This window comes from Passer domesticus, chromosome 14 (genome assembly GCF_036417665.1).
Source record: "Passer domesticus isolate bPasDom1 chromosome 14, bPasDom1.hap1, whole genome shotgun sequence".
Lineage (NCBI taxonomy): Eukaryota > Metazoa > Chordata > Aves > Passeriformes > Passeridae > Passer > Passer domesticus.
Window position 1 is genome coordinate 5924961 of NC_087487.1, and position 22884 is coordinate 5947844.

At 38.7% G+C, this 22884-nt stretch overlaps 1 protein-coding gene and 1 long non-coding RNA gene across 15 annotated transcripts in view; one reads left to right on the top strand and one right to left on the bottom strand.

The window, feature by feature from the left end:
• TJP1 (tight junction protein 1) overlaps positions 1 to 22884 on the bottom strand; it is a 189492-nt gene that overhangs the window by 148816 nt on the left and 17792 nt on the right. For 2 of the 13 annotated variants that reach the window (XM_064388981.1, XM_064388974.1), the window contains exon 1: positions 7337 to 7587. The exons of 10 other annotated variants lie outside the window; for them this stretch is intronic. In XM_064388981.1, the coding sequence (XP_064245051.1) occupies positions 7337 to 7503 (167 nt within the window). In that variant the 5' untranslated portion in view covers positions 7504 to 7587. Of the gene's footprint in view, positions 1 to 7336; positions 7588 to 22884 lie in introns of those variants that run through there. One more of the 13 variants, XM_064388976.1, reaches the window with a different exon arrangement.
• Positions 16341 to 19069, top strand: LOC135280750 (uncharacterized). 2 transcript variants are annotated; one of them, XR_010347598.1, is made up of 3 exons: positions 16344 to 17198; positions 17399 to 17569; positions 17786 to 19069. It is a non-coding gene; the product is annotated as an uncharacterized LOC135280750 (long non-coding RNA). The 2 variants fall into 2 exon arrangements; XR_010347597.1 differs by having other exon boundaries at positions 16341 to 17569.

Below are 22884 nucleotides of genomic sequence, written 5' to 3' on the forward strand. Positions count from 1 at the left end.
TACAATATGAAACTCCTGCTGAGACTGCACTGGAATTTTTTGTCTAATCATATATGGATTGAATTCTGAGAACCATGCCTGTCTCCTACAGCAACATATTTGTTCACACAGCAGAAACTTCAAGAACACCACAGATTCCCTGCTAAAATGTCCTCAAGAATTACCAGGAGAGGTTTCCAAAGAAAGACAACTGCTCAGTCTCTATCTTGTTGCACAGACAGTGACATTTACAATGCCAGCACATTGCCATTGTGTGAAACAGAGTGCTCCAAACATCTCTGCTCAAGCACCTAACTGAACACACTCTGTGCCCATGGCAGATGCAGATGCTGGAGCCCTCAGAGAGATCAATTGTTCCCCTGCTGTCAGAGCCTCTGTTTATTCTCTCTGCAGGGAATCTTTGAGGGCTGCCTACTCCATTACTTATAATTTGGGCTAATTAATCTTCAGCTGCACCTCTGATGAATTAAATGCTTGGCACATTAGACTTCCTCCTTATACTTAATAGAAAAGTCAAACAGCTGTAAGCTACACTGGGCTTTTCCTTATTTTGAATAACATTTCAAGCCATTTATTTTAGGGCCTTACCCACAAATGTGCATTTCTTTAAGCTGTAAGTCTTTTAATGTTTTCTGATACTGAAAAGCCTTTATTAAAAAAAAGAAAAAAAGAAAACTACTTACATGGAAAAACCCAAACAAACACAAATAACAGGCTAATCAAAGTTACACAGTTTTAACAAAGAACTACACTAGTGATATGTTCAAAGGCCCTTCTGTTTAAAAGCTTCACTCTTTACAGCCACTTGAAAAAATTAACTTTCTGCCACTGGAATCCAGCTATCATTTCATTCTGCTGGAGAATAAATTATGACTCTTACTTTTTAGCTCCCAAGATACAAAAAAGTCTTTTTAAAGTTATAAAATATAATTATAGAAAAGGAGTATCACAATTTATCTACTCCCTCCAATCCTTTACAAAATCATTAATTTCTAGATCGCTTTACAAGCAAATAAAATATTATTTAACCAACCAAAGAAAAATCCAATCACTATCATTGATATTGTGAATTGGGAAGCTTTGCACTGTATGCACACCAAAGGAAGGATGTGAGGCAAGATATCCATGCTGACAGCATCACGGGGTTTTTGACTGTGTGGTTGAAGAGAAGACTTTGGGACAAGTGCAAACCAATTAACTACCAGCTTCTCCAGGGCCTCCACTCCTGCCACAGCAAAGGGAAGCAATAGCAGACCTGAGACAGACTTGGAGCAATTTTACCCAGCTTTTGCAGAATGCCAGATGCAGCAAGAGACTCTCAAGAATCCATTTCCAGTAGCACTCATGTAGTATAGCAACAGGAGCTCCTTCAAATACTAGTGATTCCCACAGTGAATACATGTCAAAAGTTCAGAATATAAAGTTTCAAAATAAAACTACATGAGTGCAAAGTCATGAGAAAACGACCAAGTGTCTTGAGATTGACACAAAACAAAATTATTTAAAAATCTGAAAAACATCTTTTTAAAACCCTTCTCTCTTTTGAATCATGTTTTGTGTTCCCAAAGTGTTCACTGTAATCATAGAAACAAACTTCACTCTTTTTAAATGAATACTGAAACTATAATGCAATGCTCCATGGTTCTGGCATCTGAACCTTAAGTTTAAAAAAACACTTATTAATAAAATTTCCTGCATCCGATTGTCTACTTTCAACTTTTATTTGAATCTCTAAATTAATACAATATTAATAGCAAATTAATAAGTGAATTGCTAAGTCACTGTAATACCTGCATCAGGAGTATAGAGGAATTATCACAGGCTAAAGGAGAAAAATATGTAAGAGCCCTTTTAAAGTATCTGCAGGCCATCAACTACTTTAAAGCAAGTAGTCTTGAACAAAAGCCTAGGAATTATATGTTCAAGGAAGTCTAGGGCTTGAAAAAGTAGAATATAGCATAAGGATCTTTGAAGGTAGCGAACAATTCCTGACACCTTGCTTCAAATTTGCTGTTTCTGTTCAAATAACATGTTTAATATTCTGGAAACACAACACCTTTTTAATGGAGCTCATCACAGGAATCCTAAATTAAGGCACCCAATTCATTAACTTTTGAAAATATTAGTCAAGTAAAATGGAACCATTTTGTATATCCCACCTGGAGTCTGAGGCCCTTATTTATTATCCACAATTCTTACAACCGTTTCATTGACCTTGACTGCTTCCTGATCATATATCACATTACATAACCATGACTCTAAATTATTTCTCTAGTTTGTAAAATAAGCAAAAAACCCCTAAACTTTCACTATCTGTATTCCACTGACAAGCACAGTAGCATAACAAAATAATGTGCAACAGTGACTTCAAGGTGAAGTGTCATATCAAGGGCTAATGACTTAATACCTATTATAAAATAATCAGATGGTCTGAATATAATATGAGTTTATGAATAAAAGCTGTTTTATATTCTACTCACATATAATTACTATTTATAAAAATTTTTAATGTTACCTGATTTTTTCTAGTTAAATTATGTCTGAAATTACTAATGTCATCTTAATTTCTAAACAGAGCAGTTACATTGAAAATCTTTCAAGAACTTCATAAACTCTCTTCTTGTTCAGTGATTAGAGTTCTGAACAATTTTATAAATGTCAGCACCAGAATGTTTAAAAAACATGTCTTGAAATGACACATGTTCTGTATCTGTTTTCCAAGCACAGTATGAGTGCTAGAGTTAATGCAGAGTGGACAAGGTTTTGAGCTGTGCAGCCTCAACAAGACTTCAAATGGTGACATAATATTACACTCTTCATATACTGCAGGTTGCCTGCCTATCCTATAAAGAAACCACTTCAGTTCTTGTAGCAACATTGAAGGCAAACTTCTCAGAAACTTCTGTCTCTGGTAGCTACACAGATCCCAGCTGGAAGATGTGTAAAATTCCCATAATTATTATACCTGCCATTAGAAGCCAAGCTTCCTCAGCACCACCAAAAGTGAGGACACAGGCTGGGCTCAGCTCAGATTGACCACTGGCTTCTGTCTCAAACCCAAGGCTGGAAAAGCTGACATTTACTCACACTGACCAGACTGGAAATACTAACAATTATAGTTACTCAATATTAATATTTGTTTGAGAAAATAAAAGGCAAGTTTGAAACAATGCTAGAGACACTAAGCACTCAGCTGCTGTGCTGAATTCTTGTGCACCTCTGCAAGTATGTTGATTCTAAGGATGGATCCTTATCCATGCCTCCCTCAGGAAAAAAAAAAAAAGTATTAATTAACTTGCAACATAAATAAAGCTTTACAATGGGCTAAACTAAAATTTTTATCCTCATTTTAAACAATATTAACTGGAACCAGTAAACAAAAATGGGAAATATCCATTCTGAAGATCTGTACTTTTCCATAGAGTTCCGTAGAAACACCAAGAAGATCAATCTTTGATGTTTTCTTTCTCCTACATTAAGATGACATTTTCCATTATTTAATTATACTAAATATGATGCTACTTGGAACATAAACCAACAATGACACTTTTCTCCCTAGGGATGGTCCTAATGATAAAACAGACATTCTTCATTATAAGCTTGGGCTTCCACAGCCAAGACCCAGCTTAAATACAAAGACTCTGAGACAACAAAGCACTCAGTGCTTAATTCCAGACATGCTGGTTACTCCTCACTGATTTCAAATAAGCTTACTCCTCTGCTTGAAAATAAATGTGCCTGTGCAGTATCTTACAAGAAGCAGCTATCATTTAACATCCAGGCTTCTATATCACACATTCTTTTAACAACAGCACTAAACAGGGGAACTGGATCCTGTCAAAATTCAAATGCTCTAGTGCACTGCACCTGCATTCTTTTCTGTAACCTAGATTGCCTCAGACAACTACCAATCATTCTTAAAAGAATGTAAATATGGAATAGTCTCAGTCATTTCCATAATCTCCCCAATGAAAACCTATCAGTAACTGAGCTTTTTGCCTTTTTCATTGCTGCACTGCCCTGCACCAAGGGGAGCAGCGGGGGTGCTCGCCAAAGCACAGGAACTCTGAAAGAGTCAAGGCAAATGCTGTGAGAAACAGAAGGGAATATTACTGAGAACTGTTAGAATGGATAGAATATCCTGTTGGGGGTTTTGTTGTGGTTTGTAGTTTTTCATTTATTTATTTATTTGCCCGCTATCTTCTCCTTGCAGCAGAAAAACACAATAATCAGTTTGACAAGAAATTATGTTCTACCTGTGTAACTCCCCTTAATAATGTGATTTAGCATTTCTCTGTTGCAAAAGGACTCAGGTTGCACATATTGGGATTTCAGTAAATATTTATAAAAATGTACTATTTTTAAACTACTCCCAGTTCAGCTGTCAGTTTCTTCTTGACCACCTTTGCAGATGTTAATCCCTGCTGCACTCTACCTGTACTAGCAGAGTTATGATGGTGGGTTTTGTATCCAAATACTGTCCCTCCAGCAAGAGGATTAAAACATCCTACTCATCTCGTTTAGGCTCCTACATATTAGATTACAACACTGCACACACAGGAAAGGGTCTGAATCAGCAGTTCAGGACTCCAGCAGTTTCCTCCAGCACTGAGTCCAGAACTACTGCCCCAAGTAAACCTCATCATAAAATTACAAACTCCACACAAACCAGGTTTCTGTCTCCTCCATCTCCCACTGCAAGCCTGTGGCACAGCTTCCTTCTCTCTAATAGCCTGGTTTTTTCTTAATTACTATTTATTCTTAACCCATGGTGGGACATTGGTGTTTTCATTTGTAGCTGTGCTTCTGTGCATCACAGAATAGGAGATGCACTTTGGTGGGGGGGGAAAGCAGGAGAAAATTGGAGTGACAGATGCTCCCTAAAGAAATAAAACATTGCTGTTACCTTTTTCATTTTCTTTCAGTAGGATTCAGGTGGATTATCTCCACGAACAAAAGGATGAGCACTTTAACCTTTTTTATTAAATTATATCTTCATTTCCACTTACAATATGGATTCACACATCAAAGAGCTTATGAATCTCATTGGTTAAACAGAATTTTTAAAGTTTTTAAAAATAAGCAAATAAAAATAGATTAAAAAGCACCCTCTGACTAAAGACGGAGTTGATTTATATCTTTTCTTTAGGTATTTTTGAGATTTCCAGTGATACAGTATTGCAATATGCTTTTGGTTTATGTATTGTGAATATACACAAATATTGCATTGATTTGAGTAACACCAACATGTTTTCTCTCTAAGATTTTCTTAATGCATTATTTGATAAAGATTGTGCAGAAATAAGAAAAAATTAACATGACAAAGTATCTTTAAGCACTTCTCTAAGGGCATCAGAAAATAGTATTTCATCCATAAGCACAAAATCTATCCATAAAGATAATGCCTAATGCTATTAAAGTTCTTAAAGAAAATAAGAATACATATCATGTCACCTATTAATAAGAATATCCCAAAGACATACTTTTAAATCCTCAAGTAATTCACACCTAATCTCCCTAAAATTTAAAAAAAAGTTTGCCTTATTTTTTTCTTTAACACTTTGAGTCAATTAAATCTTCACACAGCATTGCATTGCAGCAACATGATGTCAAGTTAGAAATGTTATGAAATGCAATGCTTGTGGTATGTATTAGTGTGGAACCACTACACTATTTTGCTGTACCTCAAAAAGCACAGAATCTCACCATAAAACAGGACAATACAGAGCTGATTCAACTCCAACTGCAGACAAAGTAGGAGTTGAATCAGGTCCTTTCAGATGTACTTTTAAAGCACACAAATACATATAGCTTTCCCTTAACAAGCCACCAAACAAAACACTTCCAAGAAGACAAATGAAATATTAAATAGAACACTGTCATCATTACATTTTCCGTAATTAAACTTCTCAAAAGATGTAACACACAACTGCATCCACTGCTGCACACAGACACAAGAGGCATTTGGGGAGAATAAAAGAGGTATGGTACACTTTATGTAACTTACATAATCAGAATCAAACCACCCAATACATTGTAAAAACATCTGATTAAATGTAATAAAACTTATCTGAATGACAACATAGTTTTGTCTAAAACTTGATTTTTTTTCTTTACAATCAGGATGAACAGTTCCATCAAACTGTTCTATTTGCAAGGAATAGCAAGATCTGGAATTAATGACAGAAAGCTTACTAGTTCCACATTATGTTTCTTCAATTGATACATTTTCTTGACACTGTCCATACTAGCAGAAACTGTGGGGAAAAACAAAGTATTAAAACCCCCACATTCTACAATTCATGTAAGGCCCACTTTTGTTACAACTGCTGACATGAAAATATTTTTATTTGCAAACTAGCTATGGTTAAATAAAATGACCTATCATGCCTTCTCTGACGCTTTGCTTTACTAGGGCCAGGTAAGTACAGTGAAAGAAAACTGCATGACCACTACCACCTTAATATTACTCCTGGTTCTTTTCAGATAAGAAATTCTCAGTGTACAGATTTGTGATTGACATCTTCCTCTCAGAAGACCTGGCAATATTTCCCCCTTACAATCCGTCCTGCTGATGGCACGCTGCTCCCATGGAGCGCACGGTGGGCTCCTGCCCGCCCACGAGTGACTGGGTATTGCAGTGCCACACGCCTGTCGCTGCCCTACTCACCCACATTACACCACTATACTTTAATACATTTTTCATAACGTGTTGTTGATTCATCCAGAAAAATCAGTTCAGCACACACGAAGCAAGCAGAAAAGGAGTGAGAATCAGTGAGGGGAAACGCAGGGTTTAAGGAAAAATGACCATATTTGAACAGCACTACCTCTGGCGCTCACTAATCTATTGGAACTGCGGCTCCTTGTTCCCATTTTCTCGGTACACCTGTCAGCAGCAGCAGGGGCAGGGAATTCGGACCCGGCTCCGCACAGCCCGGGGCGGGAGCACACTGCGCTACATCGGCGGCAACACCGGGGCTGTCACGCAAGCGGTGCCCCCGCCGAGCCGCTCCCCCAGCCCGCGCTGCCATTGCCGCTGTGCCGGCTCCGGCAGCGCCGTCCCCGCGGGAGCGGAGCCTGCTCCAGCCGCGTCCTCCGCCGGGCCGGGCGCGGACAGCTCCGCCGGCACCGCCAACGCCTCCCGGCGTTTCCATGCGGCTGGCGACGAATCCGCCGGGAACTTTGTGCCCCGGCGATGCCGGCCGGGAGCCGCAGGCCGGGTCTGGGTTCGGCGCCCCTCATGTCCGCGGGGACCCCCCGCCGCCGCGCCCGCCCGTCCCGCCGCGGCCCGGCCCGGCCCGCAGTGCCCGCGGCCCCGTTTGTGCCTACTCACCACAGCTTCCTCTTTAAGGGCATCAGACTGCCCCTGTTGGAGGCGGTCACCCCTATGGCCATCTGCAAGACAGTCAGGTATTTCTGATACTTCATTTTGCCGTCGCCCCCCCTGTCCCTGCCTCGTCCCCGCCGCCGCCACCGACAGAGTCTCTCCAGCCGCTGCATGCAATCATCAAATTTTTATTTCCAGGCATCTGCCGTCCCTGCGTCGCGCTTCTTCCCCTCCTCCTCCTCCTCCTCCTCCTCCTGCCGCGCTCCCTCTCTCTCTGCCCCCCCGGCTCACGCTCTCCTCCTCCTCCTGCCGCACTCCCTCTATCTCTGCCCCCAGCTGACGCTCTCCTCCTCCGCCTCCCGCCGCGCTCCCGCTATCCCCGCTCCAGCTGACGCTCTCCTCCGCCTCCCGCCGCGCTCTGCCCTCCCCCGGGCCCGCACTCCTCTCCTCCTCCCGCTGTCGCACTCCTCTCCTCGCAGCCCCCCGCGCTTTTTCCCCCGACCCACTGCCGCGCCTCCCTCTCCCCCGCCACGCTCCCATCGCGCCGCGCTCCCCGCCCCTGACCAGGCCCCCCGCTTCGCCTTCTCCTCACCTGGGCTATCTCCGGGCGGCCGCCGCCTCCCCTGGCCCCCGGGGCGAGCAGGCCTTCCCCACCATGCCTGCCCGCCGCCGGGGCGCTCCCGCCCCGCTGCCCTGCCCGATTACCTGGGGTATCCCGCCCCCGCCCATGAGGCGCAGCCGCCGCGCTGCCCTCCCGCCATCAGAGGCGCGCCATGGCCGCAGCGCTGCCCGCGCCTCGCCGGCCTCGCCTCTAATCCCATTAGCGCCTAGAGGAGCCCCATGTTATTTTAATCCTTAACGGTGGTTGTGGGGTCGCAGCAAGCGAGCAGCGGGGCAAACACCTCACCGCCTGCCGGGGCGGCCCCGTGAGGGGAAGGTCAGCAGGGGTGAGGCGAGGCGAGGATGGCTAGGGGTGAGCTGAGGGTGAGCGCGGCAGCTGAGCTGAGGCAGAGGGGGCAGCGCGTCCCGCCAAGCCTCCCTCAGCAGGGGCGGCTGGATGGCAGCTCCCACAGGGACCGCAGAGCTACCCCGAGCACCTGCACGGGCAGCACCTAAAAACCCTGGTGAGGCCACGGAATAGGAAGGCAGCCCCTTTTTTATTTTTTTCTTTCCACGAGAGGAAAACAACTGAAGTGTGTTTGGGAATCATATGGTGACAAAGCCAAACTAAAAGTATTAGATGATTTTAGAGGGGTGCCCACCTTCTGGGTGCTTAAGCACAAATAGCTGAACACGTAGTGGTGTCGTGGCCTCAGGTGTGACACAGTTGTCATGGCTTTAATCTGTTCTTCCTCCTCAAGCTCAGCACTAACTGCAGCACAGCAGTGGTGTCTGAGGAGTGCTTTTGGAATAAGTTCTAACATCTGGTACAGTACAATCAGAAACTCTCAGTGCAAACATCCCTGAAGTGAGGAGTAGCACCCAGCTGGACACATGGATCAATGGTGGTGGGAAGCACTTTGGCCTGGGATACCCTGCAAACAGGGTGCAGATATTTTCCAGAGTACAGATAAGAACAAATCCACGCTGAAGTAACAAATTTTCATTAAGTTGCAAGAACGTGAACAGTATGAGTTGTAATCCTTACCCAGAGTTGAGGTCCTAAAGTGGCACTGCCAGCTAGGAAGAAATAATGTGAATAACATTGTCACTTTGTGGCTCAGAGATGAGCATTTCAGTGATTTTTTAGTGTGTGAATGTATAATATATACCTCAACACTGCAGTAGGCTGCATTCTGCCTAGGCCTATTCACTGCACAGGAAGCAGAGAAGATAAATGCAATACTTAACAAGCACAACAGATTTTAATTAGAAACACAATAGTTGCATTACTGTAGTTAATGAGTTCAATGGCCTTGCATTTTCAGCCAAGAAATCTAATGTGCACAAATGTTTGTATCACAAATGCTTTAAAAAATTCAAATAGCAGCTTGATGTCCAGTGTGAACATGTACAGCTCCAGCTCTCAAGATACTGTTAATGGGTACTTGGACTTTGAAGAGCTCAGGCATTACAAGCAATGAGGGATAGCTAACTTGAAATGATTAGCAAGATTAAGGGGGTGGCATTAATTGTTGTACTTAAACAATGCTCTTAGTATACTAACTGGGAAGTAAATATATACACAGTATATCAAATTAGTTTGAAAATCTGTACAGATCTTGCTTTGCCTTAGAACCAAGAACACTAAAACAAACGCGTTGCTTTCTCCTTCTTTGTATCTAGTCATCATTAGCTGGCTAAAAAAAACTCTTGTTGCCCACACATAAGAGAGTAAGTGTGGGCTGAGTTTTGATCTCGACAACATTAACAGAGTGCTAGTGACATTATAATTGAAGTAGTCATTTATATTTGTGCACTACTATTAAGAAAATAATATACACCTTAAAATGGTAGGAAGTGCCAACTAAAATAATGATGAGATTGTATTAGTTTAAATATTGAGTGTTATTTGTTACTATTAAATATTTGAATGTAACATCTGTTAGTTATAAAAATACATCTCGTATAGAAATTCTTCCCCAAAAAATCTAGTCTTAATCTGGTTGTAGTGGTGAAAATTTTGTAGATCTTTGTAGAATCTAAGGATATAGGAACTGAAGTTTATTCACTTCCCATATCTTTATTCACTGAAAGCTGATAAACCTGGAAGAAGCAGGTAAGCTGTCTGAGATTTTTACTTTGTAAAGGAACTGCATATTAGAGAAGCTCAACATTTTTGTTTTTCATCTTCACATTGGCAAGTTTGGGACATGTATTTGTTTTAAGTATTTATCTATAAAAGAGTTAAGAAATGTGACAACAGTACCTTGCATAAAGACTTAGAGTGAAGCTTGGGTATATATTCAAAACTTCTTTAGAAGTCTCTGATGTGAGTCCTGCTCCTAATTCAATAGGGATTCCTAAATCTATTTCAATTTGCTGAATAATGACAGCTATTCCAAATATAGCTCTATAGTTTTCAACTATTGTATTCTGTCCATCTGGTATTAACAAATTAACTTATGTCCATTTTATGCATCATCTTCTGTACTTCTTGATGTGCATTACAGAGATAAAAACCAGTTATTAATGAAGACATTTTATCCTCTAGTTTTAATTGGCATTATTTCTGTTTTCCTTGCATCTGTTCCTTCTTAGTGTGGCTCTATTATCTATTGCCTTTCAGGACATCTTGCTTCAAGCACCAATGTTTTGCATGCATGCTAAAAGAGTAAAAAGATCCTGTCTTTGTTGCCTTTTAGATGAACAGGCTGTTTTTAACAGGAGTCAATCAGCAACTTCCAGATTAGGGGAAGCATCCCACAGACATCCCACTGTTATCTCCCAGGCCTGCATGGACCTGTGAGCTAAGACCAGCATTTCTGAGGTAGAGATCTGTGCAAGAGAGACTCTCTGGTGCTATTTGCTGTTCTCCACCAGATCCATTCTGTCTAACAGAATAAACTCTCCTTCACTGCAGAAAGCTGAAACACCTCTTGAACCTAGTGTGTGTTTTAAAAACAATTTAATTCCTGTTAGGTTAACATAGCTGTTTCATAGGGGTTTTTTTTCAGTACAAACCAAGCAGAACCATAGTAATTTCTTAATTTTATTTGCTCAGGTAACTCAGCTGCAGACTTTACCTTAGAACAAGCTGTATAATCTATTTCTTACAGTCTGTGAAGCCCTGGCCTCTTCTGAAGCCTGTCTCCAGAATGACCTTCCTGAGCACCTCTTGGCTCAGAGGAGCAGACTGCTCTCTCACACACTTACAAGCTGCAGTGTTGTGTGTGACTGCTACACTGGGTGGATGTGCTCTTGGCACAACTCCACTGATGAGTGTGTGTTACACCAGGACAGTGGTGTTTCCAGAAAATGGATGGAAGGAGCCTGAGAAGGTAGAGTTTAAATGCCAGTGTGTGTGCCAGTCTTGGCCCATGCCATGGTGATTTTAGGCTGTTGTCAGGACTGACTCACTGCAACTTAGAGGGTGCCACTGAGGCAGTTGAACACTAAGAGCTCCCATCAGCTGCTAAGACTGAGGAAGTGTAATTGTGGTGCAAAGCTATCTTCATCCTAAGTTGTGCCTCTCATTTTTTCCATCTTAATATTGATAGCATAAATGTGAGATTCCAGAGAATGCAAAGCAAGATTTTGCAGCATTATCTACTCCTGCAGACTTTAGATTTTATTTCAGTACACCTGTCATGGGATTGCAGAACTTATCTTGCTTTCCCCTTATCATCAGCCCATCACACAACCCTGCAGTGCCAGTTGTCACTAGCTGCCATCCTTTTCAAACTCTCACCTGTGTCAGTTTTGACTGTGCTCACAGAATGAGGGGAAATTTAGGTCTGACTCAAAAGAATCTTTAGAGACACTATAGAAATGCACTTTTAAAGTCTTGGCTATGATTAAATTACTTCAGATAATGTTTTTCTTCAAGAATGTGAGGAAAAAGAAACTGCATTTCTAACTGGTATAACTGTGCTGGTGAACAAGCAAAAATATTTTTTTATTTGCTGATGTAGCTTGTTTTGTTCAACAACCTGTATAAGCTACTGTTTGGCAAAAAAAATAAATAAATTACCAGAATAACTGACATCTTTATTAGTAACATAATGGTTGCATCAGCAATTTCTGAGGGCAGATTAGACCTTAATGGTACATTTCAAACACTCAATTGCATTGATTTTTAGGTTTGCAAAATTTATTAGAACTAAATCAAATGTTAAATAAACTTGTTGCCGGTTTCCTGGAATATTAAATAACTTCTTTTATTTGAATCCTAGGATATTCTTAATTTTAGCTGTACTGTGCATATAACAGACACTTCTAATAACATTACATCATCTGTTCCATATAGTTCTCAATACTGTGCTACTGTGTATGCTGAAGAATTAGAATTTTGTTTACTTCTAGGATGAACCTCTTCCCCTTGCTGACTTTTACTCCTATGAGTGATAAAAAAATCTTGATACATGTCATGTTCTGTGCTTCTGTGGTATTTAAAATGATTTGAGAACTTTTTATTACACAGTTGGTAAAGTGGCAGAGTTGCAGACTGATAGAATACAGTAGTGACATTAAAACATGACATTAGCTGACTGATCTCCATCTCTAATTTAATCAAAATGTTCCTATTTACTAAGGAAGGTTTGTTTCTGCAGGAGTTGTTAGTAATGTAAATTTGTATAGGTAGTCAATTACAGTAATAATATTAATAAAGATTTCCATTAAAGCTACTGTAACAACTTCCTTGCTATTTCAGTCTGTCATCTGTAAACTTGTTACAGCTTCTAGTTTCTTTCCAGAAAGAAAAAGAGAGGAATCATATCTGTCACAGACAAAACAATTCATTAAAATCTACAAGTTTGTCAAATGCAATGCCTCTGGGGTTATTTTCTCCCTCCTCAAAAGTGAGCAAAAGGTGTGTGTTTGTATGTTTCCTAACTGCATTTAAAATACATAATTCTGTGACTTTTTCTGATCTACTAGGGCTTCTTTGTACTCACATTAATGTATTTATTGAATATAATGTAAAGGGTTTTTTCTGATCTCTTACTGCTTTTTTCATAAAGTACAGGTTAAATGAAGATTATATAAATATATATGGAGAGATACATACAGTACCATTATAAAAAAGAAACAGAAACATTTGAAGGAATTTTCCTATGGCATTTTACTGCGTAAGTGACCACATACACAAAGGGAAGTTTTCACTTTTCTCTGAAGTGCCTTCATGATAGGCTGGCTTGACTGGTGGCAGAGAACTGTGGGTCTAATTGGGAACAGTAATGAGCTGACAGTAATTTAAAACTACCTTGCATTTTCTGAAACTGTTCATTTTGATCATTTATTGGGGCTGCCAAAATAAAAAGGGGTGAATAATTTTGCTTTGGAAGGAAAGAACGTTCACCTTGTTTTCTCAGAAAAAGAGATTATTTTAAGAGACTTTATTCACAGAATAAATAACTTTACTGTGGATTATCAAGAAAAAAAGGTTTTCTAGATTAAGAAATTGAAATATTTACAAGAAACTTGTAAGCAAGTATCCCTGTTTCACTACAGTTAAGCATTTAGAAGTGGTTTTCCATACAAATAGTGTTAGTGCTGTTCTCTTAAGTCTGATGTGGAATTGCTTTGTACTATTACAAGCAAATTTTAAATTACTACAGAAATAAGAATACCAATAAAGTGAGGAATTCAGGCTAGACCAAAGTGAATTTGTACAGCCACTGTCCAGTGATTTTAGATGCACCCGTTCCTTGCAAGCTTGTAATGCTAAGATTTTACTCTTAAAGGAAAAAAAAAGAAAAGAAAAGAAAACCACCCGAAGTCAAAATTATCCAAATATCACATTATGCCTGACAAGCATGACCCTCTCACAGGATAAAATAAGCTTAATGTAGAAAAAAATAAGCATATGCATGAATTCCATTAGTGCTCTCTGATACGGCTTATTCATGTAGAAAACCACTGGAGGGAAGAAATCACCAAGCACACAATTTCAATGTGAGAGGCAGACAAGGAGAAGCGTAAGGAACATCGCTTCCCAAAAAAGATTCTAAGGAGTACACTGCCATCTGCAACACAAAGATCCAATTAATGAATCTTGCTAACTGGGTATTGGTAGAGCTGTGAGGCTCTGCAGCTCTGAGGTGAGGTGTGATCAGACCTTGCTGTGATTTTGGGATGTGGAGTTGTGAATAGCTTTCATTTTTAGATGCTATGCCCGATGGGCAAGCCTCCAAGCACCCAACAGTTAAAAGAAAATAAAAGATTGTGAAAAGCAGGGGATAATTACTGTTCCCCAGAGGAAGGGTGTAAAATTCTGAAAAACAAAAATTCAGAATATCACAGGCTGAGAAAGAAATATGGCTGCCTGAACTGCTGTGGTGGTTGTGTTATAGAACCACTGTGAAAAATCTGTGGTTGTACTCAGTTGTCTAGAGAAACTACTTGCTTACCTTGCCTCTTTTCAGTTCAATAGTGAGTTTTGTGCATGGTACCTGTACTCATCAGGATAAGTAGATCAAAATGACAGAGAGTATTACTAAAATTTAAGGCGTTTCTCTTGCCAAAATTTATGAACATGCCTAATTTTATAAATTGTTTTTATGTTAAAAATAAAAATGTCCAGCTATAATTTTTACAAGACTATAAATATGAAATTTATAAATGCAAAGCCAATTAAATAATATTTTTAATATCTTTCATTAAATGCTGATAGGAATGTTTCCACATTCATGAGATATAAGTCTGAAAGTTAGATGGATGTTTCCTGAGTGTATTGAAATTGTTTATAATCTGAGTTGAAGACAGTTTTATATCTCTAGTTGTGTATTTGCACATTTATCACAAATGTGAAAACCATTTTTCACTTTCAAGAAGAAAGTTGTTCTCATTAGAGTGTATAAAGCTTAGAGTGTATAAAGCTGTTGTCATTATCATGTGTATGACTGTTAACATTATACTATTTTAATCAGATTAGCAGTACAATGAAAATTAATGTAATAGGATTTGCTATAATTAGAGGCAAGTATACAGTAATCTACTATGAAAAGAACACAAAAAATGTCAGTGGTGCTCATTACAGGGATATTGTTTATGGTAATTATTCAAATGTTTCAAAAATCATGCTAAGTCTGATTTTTTTTTTTTTTTACACAACTTTAATAAAACAATTCAACCCAAAAATGCTATTACTGTTCAAGCATTACTCTTTTATGGCGTGGAAAGAAGAGGAACTAACGACAAACAATTTTTAAAAATTATGGACTACAAGCTGCTCTTTTCATTGTCCTGTCCAAATAAAAGATATCATGAAAACTAAGAGTAAAAATAGTAAAATAGTGATAAACAAGATTTTTACAACATAGATGAAGAAACTAAGTCTCAATATTTATCACTATTAATATACCCCAAACGTACCTGTAATTCCAGTGTATGGAAACCTACGTGAAATTTGGTTCAGATTCCAGATCTGTTTCCCACATGATTATTCTGTTATTCTATACCTGTCTCTCATAACATTCTCATAGATCATAAAGCATAAGATACCCAAATGAAGCCTAACAGGTGAAAATTAGGAAATGAAAAGCTAATTTAAAATATAGCTAAATGTAATAGCAAAAACTTTGATGCTGCAGGGATTTTTTTTTTTGTGAGTATCTGGGACTCCACGTGGTGAAAGAAGCAGCCTGAACCCAGCGGGGTGACGGGCTGGTTCCTGGGATGTCACTTTTGCTGTCATCAGTAATTAGCTGATGCCATCCCTAGTGCCATGGCACCCTGTCCTGCTGGAGATTCACAATGCAGTACTGGCTCACCATGTGCACCTACAAAGCTTTCACAAGTCCAGAATGAATATTTTCAAGAACAAAAACTGTTCATATGGCTAAGAATGTGCAAGATCTGGTCTTTTAGTCACTGACTTTTTAATTTTGGGAAAACAGCAGAGGTAGCACTTATAACACACCAGTGAGACAGAGCTCTCCCATTAAGGATGTGCATGTGAAGGGGAGGTTATATACTAAAAAAAAGGAAGACATGAGATAAAAATCAGCTTAAAGGAAATCTTGAGCCAAAGTTTTGAAAATGTTTCAATTTATGAAAGCCTAGCTTCAGACAGTATATGTCTGGGTATCCCAATTCAACTTCATCTTATTAAATATATTTTATATTAATTTGGACCAATATTTTCAATGTGACAAAAAAATAAGGTATGCCATTCTTTCAGGTGTATGGAAATGAAGAATATAAAACAGTTTTTAGTTTCTTTCAAGACTATCTAATATGATTAAAAGGAAAAACAGATCTGTTAATACTAGATACACGTAATTTTGAATATCAAGCATTTTTTTACTGCATTGAATACATAAGGGATTTACATTCATCTATCTTTTACTAACCAGTGTTAAGACTTTTCTAGATTCTAGTCAGTTATTTATAAACTATAAAAATTAATGTGCAGATCAACGATCTTTCTACAAACCAGATTTTTATATCAAATAAGCAAATCTCTGTCCTCTGCTTTAGTGAAGACACAATCAATTCTAGCTTCTTTTATACACTGCAGTTATTGCTACTTTTGGCATAGATGATCTGGCTCCAAATTTGCTGTGAGTAGACCAATTTTTTTCTTAATTTTCCCGGTATAAAAATAAAACTGCCTTTATGGCATTCCTGATGTTACACTATCAAATTGCATAAGGCCTTCCATCCTGGGGAAAGCATGAATAGCAAAAGAGACAATCAAGCAATTTGCCATTCACTCCTCAGCAGAGAGCACAAAGTTTTGGATTTGAGTTGTGGGGTGTGGTGTGAGTCACTCACTTGGTTTTAAGCAGAAGAATAACACAAATAATGCACTGGTAAGGTTTTGTCTGGTAATGTAAATAGACTTAGCTTTTGCTGTTATGGCAGTTTATGTAACATTTTTCTGGTTTATATAATATTTACCTTGATTGTTTTTAGATATTAAAAAACCAGAAGCCTGTACAATACTGTTGGACTGCATTTTATTTGTCCAATTTAAAATTGATCATTGCATTAGTATCCTCTGATACTGCAATATCTCTACTTCCTATGTTGTTTCAAAAACAAATTAGCAAAAGATATGAAATGAAGTTATATTTCAATATATTCTCTGTCCTTTCCCTTTGTTTGCCTCTACTTATTTAAAATGTTTGATTGGAGCTTTGAAAGAAAAAGAAAGACCATGGGTCAGGTGTAGTCAGCTGGCACAAAACAATAAGGCCACCTGGAAGTGATCATTTATACCATGTGAGGGTCTGGTAGATCACCCAATCCATGCATCTTGGTGAGTGTTGGGAGCTGTATTTCTAACAAGTGATTTCCTGAAGGTGACCTGGATTGTGTCTGTCCTGAGATGTGTCCTGCTGTGATCTGCACTGCTGCAATGGCAGCATGCACCATGTTAACAGTTACAGGGTAATTGCTCTTCCCACTATAACCTACTACTTCTTTTTTTATTTTTTTTTTCTCATTACACACTAGCAGGTTTGAGAGCTCATTTGTTCTCATGCCAATTAATCAATTTGCCACCATCTGCATGTGAAGAGCACCCAAGCAGTTAGAAAACTGACTGGTTTCTTGGGAGATAGTCACTGGTTCTCCAGACTCACGAGCAGCAAGAGAGGATGCAGCAAAAATGAAAATAAAACTCTTCTGGTATGTTGTTTTGGTTTTTGTTGGTTGGTTTTTGTTTTGCTGTTTTGCCGTTTTGTTTTGGTTTTTTTTTAAGTTAAAGAACCCCAGGCATTTTTTCTTTGAAAATTTTAAAATAATGTACAAATGATAAATTTTGAAGATTAATTATAAGAGCCATGAATAGAGATCTCTCCTGGCACCCTGAACATCTCAGCAAATCTGTTCATTTTATTGCAGTAGTGCAACCTCTTCCTCAGAACCATCTGCAACACTACTGAGATTTGAAAGCCAGAACACAGAAAAAAAACAAACCATTGCTTAATGGATAATGATCAAGGACATTCTCAAACTCACTGCATTATCTCCCAGACAAGGGCCCAAGCAGCTCGAGCAGCTCTTCATTGGTCTCACTCCCATGTGAAAGATACAAACACTACAGAAGGCAGAGAACTTCTCTAAAGAAAACCAGCTTATTTCTCACACAAATCTAGTGTGATATTCCTCCTCAAAATCTTTGCTGGACCTCAGTGATGAACAAATAGAATTAATTAAGCAGTGACCACATAAAAGAACAAATAAACAGCTGTGAATATTCAAACGGAATTAACAAAATCAAGCTTCTTATGGCTCATGCAGCCAAAAGTGGTGATGTTCCACTTATTGGGAGTGACCTCGCAGTGGTTGGAGGTAGCATTTTGCAGTGCTGCCAGTTTGAATGTGTACCAGAGTACACTGACACTAAAAGAAAACACAGATCTCTGTAGAAGACAGAAGACATAGTGTTTGTAGGAACAAAGCAAAAATACCAACACTTGCAAGTAGTCACTGCAAAACACATTCAGTCTGGTGATCTGTGCACATCACTGTGACAGCAGCAATAAATCACAAGCTCTGCAACTGTTCAGAGGGAAGGTTTCCTGGGAACCTGAAGCCAAAGATTAAGATGGATCATATGATATTGGATCCACTCCATTCAATAGATAAGTTTCTGGTTATCTTATGCAGAAAACATATGTGCCATCTGTCTTGAGCATTTATTAAATGTGATGTCTACACTGCGAACAAAACAGAAATAGACTCTGTTCTTGCCTTCCAGTACTTTCATGTGATCACATCTCTCAGTAAGATGCATTGTTCTTAAATGATCTCTTCTACTGCAGCTTCTGAAAGTATAGCTGTCAGCATTGAATTGCACCTTTTACCTGGTCACTGATGTAATTCCTACTGACTTCTGTAAATTTTGACAAAATAATGCTATTCCACCAGAATAAAACAATAAACTGTCTTATACAACTCATTAAACTCTCTTATAAAAATTTGAAAAATTTCTAATGGCTGGAAAACACACCAAGAAAAATCATTCAGCATAGCAGTAGAATAGAATTGTCCAGTAACAAAGAAAAAAAGTTCTACATAAGTATCCTGATGCTATTCTGGTTGCAAGGGATTTTATTCTTTTGATGGATTTAAGATGAGGGTAGCACCAATGTCATTTCTCAGCTACTTGTCATCCTACTTGATGCAGACATCTGACATCTCATAACAAATCTAATGCTGTTGAAGCTCAGCTTCTCTCTGGTGAACTGTATTACAAATACAACCAAATTCAAGGTCATAGCTAAGATTCTAAGTGACTATGATAAGATAAAATTAAATATAATGCATAGAATCTCATTTGCAATTCTGTCATCTCTTATATGAGCATCTCTGAAGGAGTATAATGGTGGATAGCTCCAACCTCAAGAGTGATGAGTTTCTGGGGGAGTTGGCTACAAATATTATCTGAATCTCCATATTCTCTTCTTGAAGAAACATTCTGGTTCTTCAGATGTTTTCTGGCTAGCATTGAATAGAAAGAGACTAGTAAGGAAACAACCACTATAGATTTCATCTTAACTTCTTCTGCAGGTCCAGTATTGGGACATCTTGAGACATTTTCATGGCGTTTGTTGCTAGCTTGTGATGTGCCTTCTTTTTTGATGTTTCCCTCTCCAATATCATAAGCTAATTTTTTCTTTGCAGTCTGTTGCAAGTGTTTTACAAAGAAGAAATTCATCTTGTATCACCTACACAGTGACAATGCTGTCTTCCATTTTTTGCAGCACCAGCAGTGCTGAAGTTACTCATAAATTGTGCTGTGCATTTGACATACAGCCAACAACTGGAAGAAGCAAACTCACCCCTCCCCAGGTATTATTCTTCATTCTATAATTTCACTGTATTCACCATACACTGCTAGTTACTGTGGTACATATAATTATTCTTACTTACTCTTGTCACACCAGAGAAAAGAGAAGCACCCTCACCTGATTTGCACATGCCAGTTTTATCTAATCTTCTGAATAATTAATGGAACCATATAATTAAGCCTGTTTGTATGAACAAGGTTTACATGTGGTTTATAAAGATTGTTCCTTTTTATGCATTTGTTTATAGAAAGAATACATATCCTCTCACCTATGTTTTAGTAATAACATTGTGAAGTTTCAAGGAAATTCACATGAAGAATGGGAGAATGATACTAAAGGGATGTACAAACCTAGGAAATCAGACAACTTTGGAATTGAATTTAAATGATCATTTTGTGCCTGCCTGCTGCATATTGCCTTTATTTTGCTGTATTTCTACTAATAACAATGGCATATTTGCTTGTGAAAAGTACAGGAAACCAGTGGGCCAAAGCCATATGTAAAATATATTTCAAACTTCTGCAGAGTGGGCTAAATGTGTAATCTAATGTTTCTTTATCAGGCAGCCATCATATGTCTGAATGCTGCCTGTAGCAACAGATAGCCCAGTAATAGAGCATTCTGAATTCTGTAACTGAGAAACACATCAAGCAAAAAAACTGCCTGGCTCCAAAACTACTATCTGTATTTCTTCTTAGCTGAATAGGCAGGGGTTATTAGCAGGCAGTGTTTATCATTAGTTTGGGGGAGGCTTTGAGGAAGGGAGGGGAAAAAATCTAGCTATGTTTAAATGTCCTATAGGCTTTCTTATGTCCTCCATGGCTTGATTAAAATCATGTGTTCCCACTTGTCCCTTATCCTTTATCCCCTACAGAAGGAGCAAGTAGCAATAATTTGCAGCAAGATTTTTATGTAAGTGTCCCCCTTAAATGGGTTTTGTGCAGAAGGGAAACATATGGTTCTGAAAGAGCATTAATACCCAGGTACAGCTGGTCTTTGAAGATTTTAAGTGATCTAGATAAAAAGAATGATCAAATGCCTCCCAAGGGAGACTGTGGCTGTTCTGACACAATTCTTCATAACAAGTGTAACACTTATAGGGAGGTGTCTGTGGAGACCCAAGAATGGATTGAGGATTGTATTGGCAAAAGAAAAATAGACATATAAGCCAATAAGGTGAAAATAAACCCTTCAACATGGCCAGCAGTGGAGAACTTAATCACAGTCTACCAGGTTGGCAATGAAGAAAAGCAAAGTGATTAATTAATCTATTGTTATTAGTTAATGCAAGAACCAAACATTTCTCCATGACAGGAATGTCTCTGTGCCAGGTTTTTATTATCCTGCGGCACTGGCACTCCTATTACTCAGAGCGTTTACATTGATTTAACACAGAGTTTTGTTTGCTGGATTTAAAGACAGCTATCACAAAAAGATTGGAGTCAGACCTTAGTGAGTATGAGCCTTGTTTCCTATTCAAAAGATTCATTTGTTTTAAAGAAAACTTTCTTTTAAAGAAGGAAAGATCTAAGGCAACAGATTTATTTGAGGAGCTGATCCCAAATAATAATGTTCGATCTGTATTTTTATTGTACAGAAGTATCACATAGCTCCAACCCTACCTAATCAGGCTTCATTACTGCATACTCCAGGGGCTCAAATTGAAGAGCAAGAGCTGAGACTGGGTAGTCATTAACTGCTCTTGTGCAGGGTAAAATTTCCCAAGGTGGATGTTCCCAGGAGAGACCAGATTGCCAAAGGGATAGAGAATAAACTTGATATAGAGAATGTGAAATTCAGAACAGAAAGTTCACAACAGAAGGTTGAGGGAGCCTGGAAAATTTATGAAACTCCTATAGTTTCACGACTGCAAGAGGTAAATTAAAGGAGCAGTAGAAAGTCAGGAGGAAAGATGGAAGAGAATTGTGTAATCCAGGCAGTGCTCTGAGAAGAGGAGCCTTGTCTCACCGAGATTGGTAGCAAATCCAAAGCTTACTGTCAAATACAAACAAGAAAGCTAAACTAAGGATCAGAAGCTGTGGGCCAATTCTGCGGGAATGAAGTTATATTTTGCAGGACTGCTCAAGGTAAAAATCTATTTCAGAAATAAACCACTATCACATCTATATTTACAGCAGCAATGAAAATGAAGCGGCTATTATAAAATAAACAAAAATCCATCATTTTTCTTGAATTGTGCAGCAAGAATGTTTGCAGATAAGATGCAAATCTTGTCCTGGGGCTGCCACTGGATAACATGCCCCTAACTAGAAGGATTAGAACTACCATGACATAAGAAATCCTAAGCTAATTTGGAAGTAGAACAGCTGAAGAAAGGCTGTTAACAGAAGCTGGAATTAGAATGCAAGGTTAAATTGCTTCAGATTATTTCTATCTGTGCTGATGCTAGTGCCAGATGTGAAAGTCTGGGTGAGATAACCACCTTTGAAACCACCAAATCTTTCCTAAGTCAGGAAGTCTAGGAGGCAAGATCAGAGATATTATACCTATGAGTGTAATAAGAAAAAGTTCCTTTTAACCTTCTCATGTAAGATTAGAACAATTAAAAAAGCAGAATAGAAAATTATATTCATCCTTTTTTTTAATGGGGAGACTAAATATATTAAGAATAAGTAAAAATTGTAAGTTATGGTAATTATTTTAAAGTAACTAAAAGTTTCTTCACAGATTTTTTAAAAATATATCCAGGAACTGAATACCTTGACTAAATAATTTCTCAAACCAAAAATAGAAGTGATCTTAAGTAGATCCAAGTTTTGTTCTATAATATCTGCAAGTTTTATAATGTTACAGGTTATTAAGCATGTTGATGTATAAAAATATGCAGAAATGTTGGCTGCTCAAAGATCATACAGCAAGAAGAGATACTAGCTACATAACAGATTAGTAACAGCTGGATGGTTTGGAACCAGAAGGCTTAACATGCCAGGCCAGGGAAAATTTCACTCAGTTTACGAAACAAGACTGCTTCACCTAGGGCAATGAAACAATGCCTCTGGATTGGGTTTTGCAGAACCCAGGGCTCCCTTGTGAAACTGCACAATAACTTGGGCATGACAAAGATGTCACAGGATCAGGGAGCCCAGCAGAGAAATTCAGCTGCCTGGAAAGATTGTGACTTAAGAA